The sequence below is a fragment of the Lepus europaeus genome, chromosome 5 (genome assembly GCF_033115175.1).
Source record: "Lepus europaeus isolate LE1 chromosome 5, mLepTim1.pri, whole genome shotgun sequence".
In the NCBI taxonomy this organism is placed as follows: domain Eukaryota; kingdom Metazoa; phylum Chordata; class Mammalia; order Lagomorpha; family Leporidae; genus Lepus; species Lepus europaeus.
This window is the reverse complement of record NC_084831.1, coordinates 126,557,892-126,574,210: the sequence shown is the minus strand read 5'-3', so window position 1 is coordinate 126,574,210 and position 16,319 is coordinate 126,557,892. Positions and strand designations below refer to the sequence as shown.

At 55.9% G+C, this 16,319-nt stretch overlaps 1 protein-coding gene across 1 annotated transcript; it reads left to right on the top strand.

Moving 5' to 3' along the window:
* Positions 1 to 79: 79 nt before the first annotated feature.
* Positions 80 to 8,091, top strand: ADAMTS4 (ADAM metallopeptidase with thrombospondin type 1 motif 4). Its single transcript, XM_062192613.1, has 9 exons — positions 80 to 878; positions 1,978 to 2,301; positions 2,516 to 2,648; positions 3,145 to 3,315; positions 4,035 to 4,321; positions 4,434 to 4,620; positions 4,825 to 5,000; positions 6,256 to 6,431; positions 6,899 to 8,091. Exons 1-9 carry the CDS (start codon positions 198 to 200, stop codon positions 7,323 to 7,325), a joined length of 2,562 nt encoding a protein of 853 aa, XP_062048597.1. The 5' UTR covers positions 80 to 197; the 3' UTR covers positions 7,326 to 8,091.
* The last annotated feature ends 8,228 nt before the right edge of the window (positions 8,092 to 16,319 follow it).

The window sequence follows — 16,319 nt, the reverse complement described above, 5'->3', positions numbered from 1 at the left end:
CTGGGCACCTCCCCTAAGCCTAAGGGCTAAGTTTTCTCCGTCTCCTCTGAAGGTCCCCAGCCCCTCTGCAAACTCTGCTCCTGACCTTGGCACTAGTCCGAGCCCCCAGGCTGCAGAGAGGAGCTTTGCAAAGCGAGGGTGTGGAGGACCTGGTGCCCCAGACGGCCTCAGTCCCTCCCAGCTGCAGCAGCAGTGCCATGTCCCGAACGGGCTCGCATCCCGGGAGGGGCTTGGCGGGGCACCGGCTGTGCCGAGTCCAACCCCGCCTGCTGCTCCCCGCCGTGCCCCTCTCCAGGCTGGTGCGGCCACGGCGGCCGCTTCTACCGCCGCCGCTGCCGCTGCCGCCGCCGCCGCTGCCGCTGCTGCTGCTGGCCTGCCTCCTGCCCTCAGCCTGGCCCGCCAGCCCCCTCCCCCGGGAGGAGGAGATCGTGTTTCCAGAGAAGCTCAACGGCAGCATCCTGCCTGGCTCGGGCGCCTCTGCCAGGCTCTTGTACCGCTTGCCGGCCTTCGGGGAGACGCTGCTGCTAGAGCTGGAGCAGGATCCCGGCGTGCGGGTCGAGGGGCTGACAGTGCAGTACTTGGGCCAGGCGCCTGAGCTGCTGGGCGGGGCAGAGCCAGGCACCTACCTGAGCGGCACCATCAACGGCGATCCGGAGTCAGTGGCATCTCTTCACTGGGATGGGGGAGCCCTGTTAGGTGTGTTGCAGTACCGGGGGGCTGAACTCCACCTCCAGCCCCTGGAGGGGGGCACCCTTAACTCTGCTGGGGGGCCTGGAGCTCACATCCTCCGCCGGAAGAGTCCTGCCAGCGGCCAGGGTCCCATGTGCAACGTCAAGGCTCCTCCTGGGAACCCCAGCCCCAGCCCCCGAAGAGCCAAGGTAGGCAGCGCCCTCCCGCCATGTCTGCCCTACTGACCCCTATTAACCCTCTCCTCCCGCCTCCACGCTTGCTCTTTCTTCTGCCTTGCCTCCTCTCTCTCCTCTCGCCTCCTTCCTTGGGGCCGGCTCTGGACTCTCCCTGCTCCGGTCCTCTGCCAGCAGGACCACTGATCTGCTCTGAGGGTTCCCAGAGGTGGGTCAGAGTCTCTAGGCTGGGACTAACCACTGTCCCACCCCACCCCTGCCTGGCCATGGCATCCCCTGCTGGCACAGTCCTCGGCAATTAAGCTCTCCTAACTGCCCCATTGGCCTTCGCCTTGGCCATGGCTGCATTCTCTGCCCAATGACTTTCACCCCCACCCCCAGTTAAAAGGAGTGAGGGTTGAGGTCTGAGGGAGGGATTGGCCGCTGGGCCTCTGGCCGCTGCTGCTGTCTTTAAAATTGTTCTGGCATCCTAGGACGGGAGTGGGCAGGGAGAGGAAAGGCACCCCGCAACTCCTTCTGGTCAGCCCCCTTCCCACTCTGCGGACCGGACCAACTGACAGACTGCCTGAGGCGCCATCCTTTCCAGCCTCCCACTCCCTTCCTCCCTCCTCCCTCTCTAGTTTTAATCCAGACCAGACGTTCCCCCCACACCCGCCACGCTATGCTCTGGCCCTGGCCCTAGCTGCTGACTGAATTGTTCCTCCAACCACACAGGGCAGACACGTTGCAGCCCAGCCCTCACGCTCCCAGTCTTGCAGGCCCCAGCCATACTCAGGCCTGGGAGACCCCAGAGCCCCTCCCGGAGGAGGAGGCAGTCCCAGCTGCTCTTCGCTTCTGGGGCCCACGCAGAGCCCTGGGACGTGGCATCCCCCACTCCTCCCCTTCTCAGAGCCGACAGCTGATGCCTCGGAGTTACCGCAAAAGCCCTGGGATTTGGGGTTGGTGGGGGAGGGCCCAGGCCAGACCCGTGAGGAATCTCGTGGGGGTATGTGGGGCCTGGCTGGCTCTGCTGAGTTCCAGACCCAGGAAGCAAGGGAGGGGAGAAGCGAGAATGCACAAGTCTGGAAGGCTATTTCAGGATCTTCCTCTGCCATTTTTTTTTTTTCCTCTCTAGCGCTTTGCTTCCCTGAGCCGATTCGTGGAGACCCTGGTGGTGGCCGATGACAAGATGGCAGCGTTTCATGGTGCAGGGCTGAAGCGCTACCTGCTGACGGTCATGGCAGCAGCAGCCAAGGCCTTCAAGCACCCAAGCATCCGTAACCCTGTCAGCTTGGTGGTGACCCGGCTCGTGATTCTGGGGTCAGGCGAGGAGGGGCCCCAGGTGGGGCCCAGTGCTGCGCAGACCCTACGCAGCTTCTGTGCCTGGCAGCGGGGCCTCAACACCCCGAATGACTCGGACCCTGACCACTTCGACACAGCCATCCTGTTTACTCGTCAGGTAAGGGCCCTGCACAGCTCCGAGAAGCACCACTGCATGCAGCGGGATGGACGTGGCCCAGCAGAGCTGCACAGCTCAGCACCCGCGTGGAGCCGTCTGGGTCCTGACAGGGCTGGGGACCCGGTGCCCACGTCCCCGCTCATCTGGATCTCAGCCCAGAGGCCCCCAGCGTCTTGGCTTCTCATGCACCTTCCGTGTCCTTCTCTGTCCGTAGGACTTGTGTGGGGTCTCCACCTGTGACACTCTGGGTATGGCTGATGTGGGCACTGTGTGTGACCCTGCCCGCAGCTGCGCTATCGTGGAAGATGATGGGCTCCAGTCGGCCTTTACTGCTGCTCATGAGCTGGGTAAGGCAGGAGTGGGTACGGGGCACCTGGGGTTTGGAAGAGAGGGGAACCAGGGATGGGGTGAAGGGGCAGTGCGCTCCCAGGATTCACATGCTGGGGTCCAAGGTATTTCTTCCTCTTCCCAGGCCTAGGTTCAGGGCCATTATCATCCTCTGCTCTGGATGTAGGCAAACATTTAGATATTTAGATGTTCCTATTAAATAATATAGTTTGTTAAACCTCCTGTGGACTCTGTGTGTGTGTGTGTGTTTGGGGGGGTGCTTTCGGGGTTGGGAATGTCACCGCCAAGGTGTAGGCAGGGGCTTTCCCTTTGGGAGAGGGAGGACAAGGCAGTGGGGTTACATGTTGAGGAATACCCCCCCCCAGGACCCCAGCAGGGGAGTGGGGGCAGGGTCGGGTGGGAAACGCATCTGACTACACAACAGCAAGCAGATTCGGGCTGGAGCCCCTGCACGGCCAGGGGTGCTGGGTGCTAGCGGAGCCTCTGTCCTCACAGGCCACGTCTTCAACATGCTGCACGACAACTCCAAGCAGTGTGCCAGTCTGAACGGGCACCGGAGCACCTCTCGCCATGTCATGGCTCCCGTGATGGCGCACGTGGATCCCGAGGAGCCCTGGTCCCCCTGCAGCGCCCACTTCGTCACCAACTTCCTGGACAATGGCTATGGTAGGCAGGTGGTGCTCACCTTGGCCCGTGGAGGACTGGGTTCCTGCCCACGCCCCTACCCCATCCTCTCGCTTGTGCCACCTTCCACGTGGGCCACTCTGAGTCCCTCCACCATGCTTCCTCTGCAGTGTGGGATGCTGCTGGCTTTGAATGATCCCCACTTCCTACAGGAATAAATAGCACAGTGAGAGGAGGCAAATTTTGGCTCCGTAGAATGAGATTGGAGCTTCTCAGGGCCAGAACCGTCCAACGCTAGCACGGGCTGGCTGTGAGGGGTGCAAGTGCACCTTTGTCACCCAATGAGGTGTGCAGGAACAGCAGGATGACTCCGCTGGGCAGAAGCAGCCTCAAGAATTCCTGTGCTTGCTAAGGATAAGGAGGAAGATGCTTTGGGTTCGGTCCTGATTGTGTCTGAGATGTCAGAGGTGTGACACAAGATGTTGCTCCATGTCTCTGTGACTGTAGCTTGTATGTAAAATAGGCACAACGATGGGCACTGCCCGATAGGTGTTTGCTATGATTAAGTAAATAAGACAGTGCTGGCCAAGCCCTTAGCCCATGCTCATCACACACGAAGCATCCCATAAGCTGTGGCTGCTATTGAAACCTCTGAGAGCCCTCAGGTCTGTCACCAGGCCCAGGGAGCCTAAGTGTTCAGCTGCTGATCCTAAATGCTGTCCTCAAGCCCTTGCCCACTTGGTGCCCAACCCCCTTTCTAGGGCATTGTCTCCTGGACAAGCCAGAGGCTCCCCTGCATCTGCCCGCGACCTTCCCTGGCAAGGACTACGACGCGGATCGCCAGTGCCAGCTGACCTTCGGGCCCGACTCACACCACTGTCCGCAGCTGCCGCCGCCCTGTGCTGCCCTCTGGTGCTCTGGCCACCTCAACGGCCATGCCATGTGCCAGACCAAGCACTCGCCCTGGGCTGACGGCACGCCGTGTGGACCCGCACAGGCCTGCATGGGCGGCCGCTGCCTCCACGTGGACCAGCTCCAAGACTTCAATGTGAGATCCCAGGGCAGCAGTCAGTGGGGTAAAGGGAGTGCAGGGCGGGCGCACTGGCCCTGATCCCAGGAGCAAGTGCTTAATCCCCCTCTACCGTTCTGTGCCACTGCAGGTTCCACAGGCCGGCGGCTGGGGTCCCTGGGGACCATGGGGCGACTGTTCTCGGAGCTGCGGGGGCGGCGTCCAGTTCTCCTCCCGGGACTGCACACGGCCTGTCCCCCGGAATGGGGGCAAGTACTGTGAGGGCCGCCGGACCCGCTTCCGCTCCTGCAACACGGAGAACTGCCCGACTGGCTCAGGTGAGCCTGGCAAGGCTGTGAGTCCTGGGAGAAGGACAGCCCCTTGGGTGTGGAGCCTAGGATGTGTCGATTGCTCCTCTTGTTGGGGGCAGTGACTTTACCCTGGTGGGGAGACGTCTAGAATTCCGAGGGGGCGGGGCAAGGGGTTCGCGGGCAGCTTGAGGAGGGAGGGAGGGGTCCTGACCGTGCTTTCTGCCCTGGCAGCATTGACCTTCCGCGAGGAGCAGTGTGCTGCCTTCAACCACCGCACTGACCTCTTCAAGAACTTCCCAGGGCCCATGGACTGGGTCCCTCGCTACACAGGTGTGGCCCCCCAGGACCAGTGCAAACTCACCTGCCAGGCCCGAGCACTGGGCTACTACTACGTGCTGGAACCACGGGTGAGGACCAGGATGCCCCAAGGCCCTTCTATGCCCACACACGCCCTATGGGTTCCCTCTGCTTTCTGATGGTGACTGAAACAGCACCCGGGCTGGCATTCCCTCAGCCACGCCAGGCTGGCCCAGGGGTTCGCTTGGGTTTGTGTGTGTGAGCATTGGCAAAGCAAGCTGCAGACTCAGGACGAGTGGCCAACGAGGCTGCGCCAGCCTCTTCCATTTGCCTCTGTTTCTTATCCTCTCTCTTCCATCTTTTAGTACAGCATTTGGTGACTGTGTGGCTCTGGGCAAGCCTGCCCCCCACCCCCTGGTCCATTTTACCCCTGTCAAATTACAGAGGAGGCCTGATTCGGCTCACAGCCAGCCAAGCCCCTCAAAGGTCCGGCCTCCTGGACACCACCGATGGCCCTGCCCTCCCTCCCTGGGAGAGGGGGGATGGGGTGAAGGCTGGAGAAGGGGGAAGCAAGTCCAGCGTGAACTCCTACAGCTTGGGCGCCCTCTAGTGTCTATCTAGGAGCAGTGCCATCAAGATTAAGGCTTGGTGTTGAGTCTTAGGTCTGCAAGTCCCTTCTTGGCTCCTCCGCTTGCCATCTGTGAAAACTTTGCACAAGTTCCTTGATCTTTCTAAACCTTAGTGTTTCATTTCTAGAGGCCTCAAACAGTGGTTGAATGACTTACTGAACGTAAATCACAGGAACTGTTTAAAAAGTTTTAGCACACTGCCTGACTCGTAACTAGTGCTCCGAAAACGGCAGCATTTACAGTGACTGTTAACATGGGGATTGGCACTCATTAGCTCACACTGCTCCCCATGCACACCCCCTACCTCATCCAGCTTCTCTGCTGGTGTGCTGACCCCTCCTTTGTTTTAATATTTTATTTATTTATTTGAGAGGTAGAGTCACAGACAGCGAGAGGGAGAGACAGTGTGAGAGGGAGAGACAGAGAGAGGCCTTCCATCCGCTGGCTCACTCCCCGAATGGCCACAATGGCTGGAGCTGAGCTGATCCAAAGCCAGGAGCCTGGAGCTTCTTCCAGTCTCTCACGTGGGTGCAGGGGCCCAAGCACTTGGGCCATCTTCTACTGCTTTCCCAGGCTACAGCAGAGAGCTGGATCAGAAGAGGAGCAGCTGGGTCTAGAATGGACACCCATATGGGATGCCGTTACTACAGGCAGAGGATTAACCTACTGCATCATAGCACTGACCCCTCTTGACTCAGGAAAAAACCCTTTGTCTTGTTCCCTCTCTTCTCCCCAGGTGATAGATGGGACCCCATGTTCCCCGGACAGCTCCTCAGTCTGCGTCCAGGGCCGCTGCATTCATGCTGGCTGTGACCGAGTCATTGGCTCCAAAAAGAAGTTCGACAAGTGCATGGTGTGCGGCGGCGACGGTTCTGGCTGCAGCAAGCAGTCCGGCTCCTTCAGAAAATTCAGGTTCTTACACCATTTCCTTCTCTCCACCTGCCTGGACACAGTGCTGGGGCCTGGGCCTGCAGAGGTGAACCCAACACTGTTTCTGCCCTCAAAGAGCTGACCATCTAGCCAGGAGACAGAGTAGGTAGCTACAGCACAGGGTCACCCCACCCCCACCTCGGGGGGCCAGGGGTGGCTGTTGGCACAGGAAGCTGCATACCCCCGTGGGCATCGCGGAAGACTTCATTGGAGGTGACCTCTGAGCTGAGTCACAGAGAGAGAGAGAGAATCGGAACTGGACAGGCACCAAGGAGGCGGGGTCTAGAAGGTTCCCTCAGTGAACCAGGCAGAAGTTGTGAGTGTCCGCTTTTGCAGGCAGTTCCAACCTAGACTGGACACACACACACACACACACACCCTAACAGACACAGCTTGGAGCCTGAGGGATTTGGGAGATGCTAAGTTGCCTGTCTACTCCTTCCACGCAGGTATGGATACAACAACGTGGTCACCATCCCCGCCGGGGCCACCCATATACTTGTCCGGCAGCAGGGGGCCCCCAGCCTCCGCAGCATCTACCTGGCCCTGAAGCTCCCAGACGGCTCCTATGCCCTCAACGGGGAATACACGCTGATGCCCTCCCCTACGGACGTGGTCCTGCCCGGGGCAGTCAGCTTGCGCTACAGCGGGGCCACCGCAGCCTCCGAGACCCTGTCAGGCCACGGGCCGCTGGCCCAGCCCTTGACGCTGCAAGTCCTGGTGGCTGGCAACCCGCAGAACGCGCGCCTCCGCTACAGTTTCTTCGTGCCCCGGCCGAAGCCCTCAGCGCCCCGCCCCACTCCCCAGGACTGGCTGCACCGCAGGGCGCAGATCCTGGAGATTCTTCGACGGCGCCCCTGGGCGGGCAGGAAATAACCTCACCATCCCGGATGCCCTTTCTGGGCACCGGGGCCTTGGACTAGCTGGGAGAAAGGAGGGGGCTTCTGCGGCTGCCTCCTGCCGGGACACAGTGGGGAAGGTCTCTCCGCCCCACCCCTGGGTGAGACACGCCCCTCCTCTCGGCCCTACACGCAGGCTGGCCCTGCCCTGGTTTCTGCCCTGGGAGGCAGTGACAGGCTGGCGGATGGAAGGGGCTGGGGGACAGTCCCCTATCTAAACTGCCCCCTCTGCCCTGCAGGTCACAGGAGGGAGGGGGAAGGCAGGGTAGGCCCGGGCCCTTGCTGTATTTATTTAGTATTTATTCACTTTTAGTTAGCACCAGGGAAGGGGACGAGGACTAGGGTCCTGGGGAAATGAACCTCCTCCCCTCACAGCCCACACCCTGGCTAGGAAATCCAGGCTGGTGGTGCTGGTCAGAAGTGATCTGAATGTGTTTGTGGGTGAGAAAATGTGTGAGTGTGTGTGTGAGTGTGTGTGGGGGTGAGGTGCAACCCGCCCTACTTCCCTCTTCCTGAATTTCATGTCCCGGGAAGGACGAGGCAAGGGCGGGCTGGGCCTCCAGCGAGTGAGAGGTGACCATATTTTTAATATGTAAATGGAATCCTGCTATTTATGTGTTCCTTTTGGAGTTGGACAGATGTGGGTCGCACCTTGGCCCCACGTCTCTGAGCATTAGTTTTTTCATTTGCCAATAATAATAATACCTCCCTTAGAAATGTGTCGCGAGGATTAAATAATGTAAATAAAGAGCTAGCATAATGCCCAACACTTGGCACATGCTCAACGACTGGCGGCTGCTGTTGGTTATTAGCACTCGGCACAGGGGCTGTGGTGCACGTGCAGGTGGTGCCTGCCCTGGCCACCGGGCTCAGTTCCTTTGGACGCAGGACTTGGTCAGAGAAAGGACGTTGCTGGGCCTCACCCCGGAAGTTCTCGGTCACACAAAGACAACAAGCCCTTGGCTGCACGTAAAATGGACCAGAACAGGACAAATGCATCAACACCAACAGGCACTTGGTAGCGACAGCAGTGGTGAGGGGTTGGGGGGAACCACCGTGGAAGACAGGGCACTGGAGCTGGGGCTCATGGGCCTGACTCTGAGCTGCAGCTCAGCCTTTCCTTCACTGGGTGCTGGTGGGCGAGCCTGATGCACAGCCTTGGCCTTGAGTTACCCATACATTGAATGGGACCAATAATATCTGTTCCACAGGGCTGGTCTGGGTACAAAAAATGAGAGATTTTTCCCAAATAGTAAAGGCTATAGCCATGTGACAAGTTAGCCTTATGAGGGCTGAGTGACTGGGTCAGCGTCCCCAGAATCAACCAGTGTAAACCCAACAGACTTCTTTGTTGTGAGATTAGAGATAAGAGTAACAAGACAAGGCGTGGTAGGGGACAGGGAGGGAGGGAGAAAGAGCAAAGACTCAGGGGAGGGAGTCAGGTGGTGCACAGCACCCGAGGGGCAGTAGGGCACAGGGGCAGCTCTGCTCTTTCGTCTGAGCAGGCAACTTTTCTTGAGAGGAAGCTTGGGCAGTCCTGGGTGTGTGTGCCACGGACAGAACAGGGATGGCCAAGGGTGGCAGGTGCACCCTGCTAGAACTTGGAGTTCTGAGTGGCAGAAGCAGGACTGCTAGGGGTTAGGGATAAGACTGAATGTGGAGATAAGTGATAAACTACAGGTGGAAAAAAAAAAAAAAAACCCTTGAGGTGATGGACAGAGGATGTGGGGGTGGGGAATGAGGGAACCCAGAGCACTCAACTCTGCATGGCACCCTCCAGCTGGGCTGGCAGACACTGCTGGGGCTGGCCACAGAGGCTGTGGTGGCTGCATGTGCTGTGCTCCCTGGGGCTGGGATTTGTGAGCCAGGTTCTGTGCCAGGCAGAGCCTTCCGTGGTGCCTTTTATTCTCCCAGACCTGGCACAGCGCCTCCTCCCTCTGCAGCAAGAGAACATGGCCACCCACACTCTTCTCCCCAGAGAACGTGGCTCCCACCGCTGGGTGTGGCCCCCTGGCCCTCTCACCAACGGGGGAGCGAGGAGCTCCCAGTGTTTCACCTAGTTAGCCAAACTGGACCACCACGAATGTGCTTATGGGCCCTGGCGCTCTGAGCTTCTGGTGCAGTGAGCAGAGTTCTATGGCATAAACACCATCACGAGGAGCACGGGACGGAATCCCGAGTACCACATCTCCACAAAGAGCCACCATGGGGCAGTACAAGGAACTCTAAGATTTAAATGGCCAAATGAACACCTCAGGGACCTTGTCTCACACTTGATGGGCTATGAAGATATAAGGAAGGTGAGCCTTAGGCAAGGCCCATGGGAGCTCAACATCATAGCCGTCTTGGCTTCCTGTACAACTGGTGGTGAGTCACCCCTTGTAAAGCACTTTTCATGTGTGTTCATTCCTTTAAAAAAGATTTATTTGTTTTGAAAGTCTGAATTACCGAGAGAGAGAGAGACAAAGAGAGATATTTTATCTGCTGGTTGCAATGGCCAGTGCTGGGCCAGGCCAAAGCCGGGAGCCAAGAGCTTCAACTGGATCTCCCACATGGGTATCAGGGGTCCAGACATTGGGCCATCTTACATTTCTTTTCTCAGGCCATCAGCAGGGAGCTGGATTGGAAATGGAGCAGCCAGGACACAAACCAATACCCATAGGGGATGCTGGCATTGCAGACAGCGGCTTTACCCGCTAATGCCACAATGCCAGCCCCTCACATGCGTTCTTTTTAGAAGAAGCAAGCCCTTTGCTCACTGAGTAGGGCTCTTACTAGCATAAGGAGATTTTTCCCAGAGAGGGACTGATCTCGCACACCACATCTGTGACTGGGCAGATGGATGAGAGTATAGGGTGCCAGGGGGGCAGCAAGAGTCAGATCCTCAGAGAGAAGCCATGGGCATTCCAGCCCTGAGTCCCAGGCCAGTCTGGCCCCTCTGTGGAAGGATCACTGCTCCCAGACATAGCTTAAAGCCTCCACGAAATGTCCTGAAGTCAGGAGACCAACAAGTCCTCGCTAGGAATGTGGGGAACACTTACCTCCCTGGGACGGCCAAGGTGACCTCTGTCTACACAGTCTGACTACTTATTGACTTCCAGGCCTGAGCTGGAATGTACACGAATGTTCCAGCAGGAGTAGACAGAGGACCAACAGGAGGAAAGGGAGGCACTGAGATGGTTCTGTTTGGTCTGAGAGGTGAACAGGGACAAAGAAGAGCTGGTGGGCAACAAGAGAAGAAGCACCGTATTCCCTAGCCTAGAGAAGTTCAAGCTGGGTTTGAACAACCACGTTATGGTTGCACAAGTGGTGTGCGTGTGCGCTTGATGCAGGGAAGGGGATTGAGACAATAAATCAGGCCAATTTCTTTAAGCTTCTCCTTCCACTGAGATTCTCTGCTTCTGCGGTTAGAGTAGAGGAAATCTGGGCAGTGGTCCAACCACTATTTTTGTGGCGGAGCTGGGAGAGGCAGGGTGCTGCGGAATGGGCATTTGCACTCCCGTTCCCTCTCTGGCCCCACTCCTTTAATCTCCATACAGTATTACAGTATTTTGTTTTCTAAAATACCAGATCGACACTAAGCGACAAAATCAGCATCTCATTGGTTGGGGGCTTATGGGGGAGGAAAAGGGAAGGAAGTGGATTTCCATGTATTAACATTTTATTGGCTAAGAGGATGCTTCTGAGCCAATTAAATACCTTCCCCATTGACTGTTGCTGGGGGGAAGCCAAAATCATTGGCAGCAAGAGCAACCAGCTGGCAGCTGGAGGAAACCACCAGTTCTAAAAATGCTCAGAGGCAGGGGGATCTGGGAGGCGGGTGCAGGAACAACACTGAACACTTCCCCAAACAGGACCTTATATGGGGACAGGCCAGGGTACTTTAGTAGCCTTAGGAAGGAAAGGGAGAGGAGGAAATAGACTTCTGCATCTCTCACAGCCTTTGATCGATTAGCACGAGGTCCCACAAACCCACACAAGGACACACACGTGCAACTTCATAGAGACAGGCTAGATAATGTAGATGCAAATACACATTGGGAAGCTGAATAGTTAAGAATCTTGGGGGTAGGGGCCGGCGCTGTGGTGCAGCGAGTTAAAGCCCTGGCCTGAGGTGCTGGCATCCCATATGGGCACTGGTTCTAGTCCCGGATGCTCCTCTTCTGATCCAGCTCTCTGCTATGGCCTGGGATAGCAGTGGTAGATGGCCCAAGTCCTTGGGCCCCTGACCCAACATGGGTGACCTGGAGGAGGCTCCTGGCTTCGGATCAGCACAATTCCGGCCGTTGCTGCCATCTGGGGAGTGAACCAGTGGGTGGACCTCTTAGTGTCTCAACCTCTCTTTGTAACTCTGTCTTTCAAATAAATAAAGTAAATCTTTATTTAAAAAAGAAGAATCTTGGGGGCCAGTGTTGTGGCTGCTGTCTACAAGTGCTGGCATGGCTGCTCCATTTCTGATCTAGCTCTCTGCTAATGGCCTAGGAAAGCAGTAGAAGATGGCCCAAGTCCTTGGGCCCTGTGCCAATATGGGAGAAGCCTGTGCCATGGTGCAGGTTAATCCTCCGCCTGTGGCGCCAGCATCCCATATGGGTGCTGGTTCTAGTCCCAGCTGCTCCTCTTCTTCTTCTTCTTCTTTTTTTTTTTTTTAAGATTTATTTTATTTACTTGAAAGACAGAGTTACAGAGAACTGGATCAGAAGAGGAGCAGCCAGGACCAAAACCAGTACCTATATGGGATGCCGGCACCACAGGCCAGGGCTTTAACCCACTGTGCCACAGTGCCGGCCCTGCTCCTCTTCCAGTCCATTTCTCTGCTGTGGCCTGGGAGAGCAGTGGAAGATGATCCAAGTGCTTGGGCCCCTACACCCACGTGGGAGACTGGGAAGAAGCATCTGGCCTCTGGCTTCAGATTGGCGCAGCTCTCGCCGTTGCAGCCACTTGGGGAGTGAACCAACAGAAGGAAGATCTTTTTCTCTGTCTCTCCCTCTGTCTGTAACTCTACCTCTCAAATAAATAAATAAAAATCTTTTAAAAAAATCAAGAACCTGGGCCGGCGCCGCAGCTCACTAGGCTAATCCTCCCTCCGCCTTGCGGCGCCGGCACACTGGGTTCTAGTCCCGGTTGGGGCACCGATCCTGTCCCGGTTGCCCCTCTTCCAGGCCAGCTCTCTGCTGTGGCCAGGGACTGCAGTGGAGGATGGCCCAAGTGCTTGGGCCCTGCACCCCATAGGAGACCAGGAGAAGCACCTGGCTCCTGCCATCGGATCAGTGCGGTGCGCCGGCCGCAGCGCACCTACCGCGGCGGCCATTGGAGGGTGAACCAATGGCAAAAGGAAGACCTTTCTCTCTGTCTCTCTCTCACTGTCCACTCTGCCTGTCAAAAAAATAAAAATAAATAAATAAATAAATCAAGAACCTGGGCCGGTGCCGCGGCTCACTAGGCTAATCCTCCGCCTTGCGGCGCTGGCACACCGGGTTCTAGTCCCGGTTGGGGCGCCGGATTCTGTCCCGGTTGCCCCTCTTCCAGGCCAGCTCTCTGCTGTGGCCCGGGAAGGCAGTGGAGGATGGCCCAAGTGCTTGGGCCCTACCCGCATGGGAGACCAGGAGAAACACCTGGCTCCTGCCTTCGGATCGGCGCCATGCGCCAGCCACGGCAGCCATTGGAGGGTGAACCAATGGCAAAAAGGAAGACCTTTCTTTCTGTCTCTCACTAAAGAAAAAGAAAAGAAAAAGAAAAAAAAAAAGAAAAAAAATCAAGAAACTGTATTGAAAAAAAAGTATTGGCTGGCACCATGGCTCACTAGGCTAATCCTCCACCTGCGGTGCCGGCACACTGGGTTCTAGTCCCGGTTGGGGCGCCGGATTCTGTCCCGGTTGCCCCTCTTCCAGTCCAGCTCTCTGCTGTGGCCCGGGAAGGCAGTGGAGGATGGCCCAAGTGTTTGGGCCCTGCACCCGCATGGGAGACCAGAAGGAAGCACCTGGCTCCTGGCTTCAGATCAGCGCAGCGCGCCGGCCGCAACACCCCAGCTGTAGCAGCCACTTGGGGGGTGAACCAACGTAAAAAGGAAGACCTTTCTCTCTCTCTCTCTCTCTCTCACTGTCTAACTCTGCCTGTCCAAAAAAAAAAAAAAAAAAGTATTTATTTGCAGAGAGAGAAAGTGCTCTTATCCACTGGTTCCTCAAGTGCCTGCAGCAGCCTGGAGCCAGGAGCTGGGGATTCAATCCAGGTCTCCCATATGGGTGTCAGGAACCCAGTCACTTGAACCACCACCACGGCCTCCCAGGGTCTGCATTAGTGGGAAGCCAGAAGCAGGAGCTGGAGCTGGGTATTGAACCAAGCACTCTGACAGAGGCTACACACATTTTAATTGATAAGTAAGTAGGCCAAATGGCAAGCTCAAGGCCTCCATTTTTTTTATCTTGTGTTGTACAAAAAGCCATGTAGCAGCTGACCTGCACCTGCATAAGAGAACCAGGACGTCCTCTTTCTTAGTTAACCAATTGACTGCCATGTCCCCCCCTCTCCACTCCTTGCTTCCAATAAATATCTTCTGTAAAACTGTCCAGGGAATCAGATTTGAGGATTGCTCCTGACTTCTTTCTTGGGCATCTTACAATACACTTTTTTTTTTTTAAAGATTTATTTATTTATTTGAAAGTCAGAGTTACACAGAGAAGGAGAGGCAGAGAGAGGTCTTCCATCCACTGGTTCACTCCCCAGTTGGCCACAACAGCCAGAGCTGCACCAATCCGAAGCCAGAAGCCAGGAGCTTCTCCCAGGTCTCCCACATGGGTGCAGGGGCTCAAGGACTTGAGCCATCTTCTACTGCTTTTCCAGGTCATAGCAGAGAGCTGGATCAGAAGAGGAGCAGCCAGGACTTGAACCAGAGCCCATATGGGATGCCAGCACTGCAGGCAGCGGCTTTACCTGCTATGCTACGGTGCTGGCCCCACAATACACTTTCTCTCCACGAAAGACTAGCTCTGGTGTTTGGCTCTCCAACCTACATAGGCAAACAGACTCATCTTGGTTGCGTAATGGTTGTAAACTATTGTAATTGTGCTCTCCCGCATCTGGAAAGGAAAGCTGAATGTGAGTGAAACTGGATGTGAGCATTGCTGCTTATGCACATATAATAATGTAGCCTTAGATCTGGTTTCTTTTTTGTTTTACTTTTTGACAGGCAGAGTGGACAGTGAGAGAGAGAGAGAGAGAGAGAGAGAGAAAGGTCTTCCTTTGCCGTTGGTTCACCCTCCAATGGCCGCCGCAGCCGGCGCACAGCACTGATCTGAAGGCAGGAGCCAGGTGCTTATCCTGGTCTCCCATGGGGTGCAGGGCCCAGGCACTTGGGCCATCCTCCACTGCACTTCCGGGCCACAGCAGAGAGCTGGCCTGGAAGAGGAGCAACCGGGACAGAATCCAGCGCCCCGACCGGGACTAGAACCCAGTGTGCCGGCGCTGCAGGCAGAGGATTAGCATATTGAGCCTCGGCGCCGGCCTTATTTTTTATCTATTTGAAAGGCAGAATGACCAAAAGGGAGAGAGAGAGAGAGAGAGGTTTTTCATCTGCTGGGTCACTCCCCAAATGGCTGGGCCAGGTCAAAGCCAGGAGCTTGGAACTCCAGCTGGTCCCCCCCCCCCCGCCCCCGGCGGTGGCAGGCCCAATGACTTGGGTCATCTTTCCTTGCTTTCCCCAGGTGCATTAGAAGGGAGATGGACCAGCAGCAAAGCAGCCAGGACTCAAAACAGCGATCCAATATGGGATGCTGGCATCGTTGGCTGTGCCACGACACCAGCTCCAAGTAAGAAGTTATAGTCCCTGGGCACAGGAAGTCAATGTATAGTAGGAAAATTGCCTCATGAGTAGAAAGATTCTTGCTGAACCCACTTAACAGGATTCTTGTTGAAGTCACATGACAGTGATTCGCTATCAAGGGAGGGGCAGGGGAGGGCAGATTCTTATTCACTGACTTAGCAGGATTCTTCTAAAACTGGCTAGGCAGGCTCAAGATAGGGCCCAGGGCCAAGACCTGATCAAAACAGAGGGCTCAGAGCAGCCTGCCAAAAGTTTAGTTTAGGAGACAGTCTTCAGCAACACCTATAAAAATGATCATGCATTGATTTTATTTAACTTGAGAAGGAAGTGGCAGATGTTATAACTGGTACAAGAGAAAATCTAGAGAACAGACACATTTTCAGATTATGAATACAAAAATGAATAGGAGGGGCTGGTGCTGTGGCAAAGCAGATTAAAGCCACAGCCTGCAGCATCAGCATCCCATATGGACACTGGGACAGCTGTTCCACTTCCGATCCAGCTCCCTGCTAATGTGCCTAGGAAAGCAATGGAGGATAGCCCAAGTTCTTGGGCCCCTGAACCCATGTTGGAGAACCAGAAGAAGCTCCCGGCTCCCAGCTTCAGATTGGCTCAGCCCTGGTTGTTTCAGCCATTTGGGGAGCACACAAGTGAATGGAAGATCTCTCTGTTGCTCCTTCTCTCTCTCTTTAACTCTGCCTCTCAAATAAATAAATAAATCTTTGAAAAAAAATGAATAGGAAAATGAAGGCAAGAACCTTTTTCCCCTCCACAATGTGGGGAGCAGGTTAATTGAACTCCACCAGTCAGGGCAGAATTTGCATGCGGATCAGTTAACTCCAAGTGTTGTAGAATAACTCTCACGAAAACAGAATCTTATCAAGTGGAAGGATATGCTTACAGACAAGTCCCTTGGAGTCCCCACTATCCATCACTTCTGGGCAGCCTTCCAGGAATCTCCAAGTGTACTTTGGGTGTCATTTCTGGGTTATCATACTATATTTTATAAAAAAGATTTATTTATTTATTTGAGAGTCAGAGTTACAGACAGAGAGAGGGAGAGACGGAGAGAAAGGTCTTCCATCCGCTGGTTCAGTCCCCAAGTGACTGCAGTGGCCCAAGCCAGGCCAATCTGAGGGCAGGAGCCAGGTGCTT

Excerpts from the sequence above, each read along its gene's own strand:
- ADAMTS4 (XM_062192613.1), top strand. The coding sequence starts at position 198 with ATGTCCCGAACGGGCTCGCATCCCGGGAGGGGCTTGGCGGGGCACCGG. Across the intron at positions 879-1,977 it reads CCAGCCCCCGAAGAGCCAAG|CGCTTTGCTTCCCTGAGCCG; the intron begins GTAGGCAGCGCC and ends TTTCCTCTCTAG. Across the intron at positions 2,649-3,144 it reads TACTGCTGCTCATGAGCTGG|GCCACGTCTTCAACATGCTG; the intron begins GTAAGGCAGGAG and ends CTGTCCTCACAG.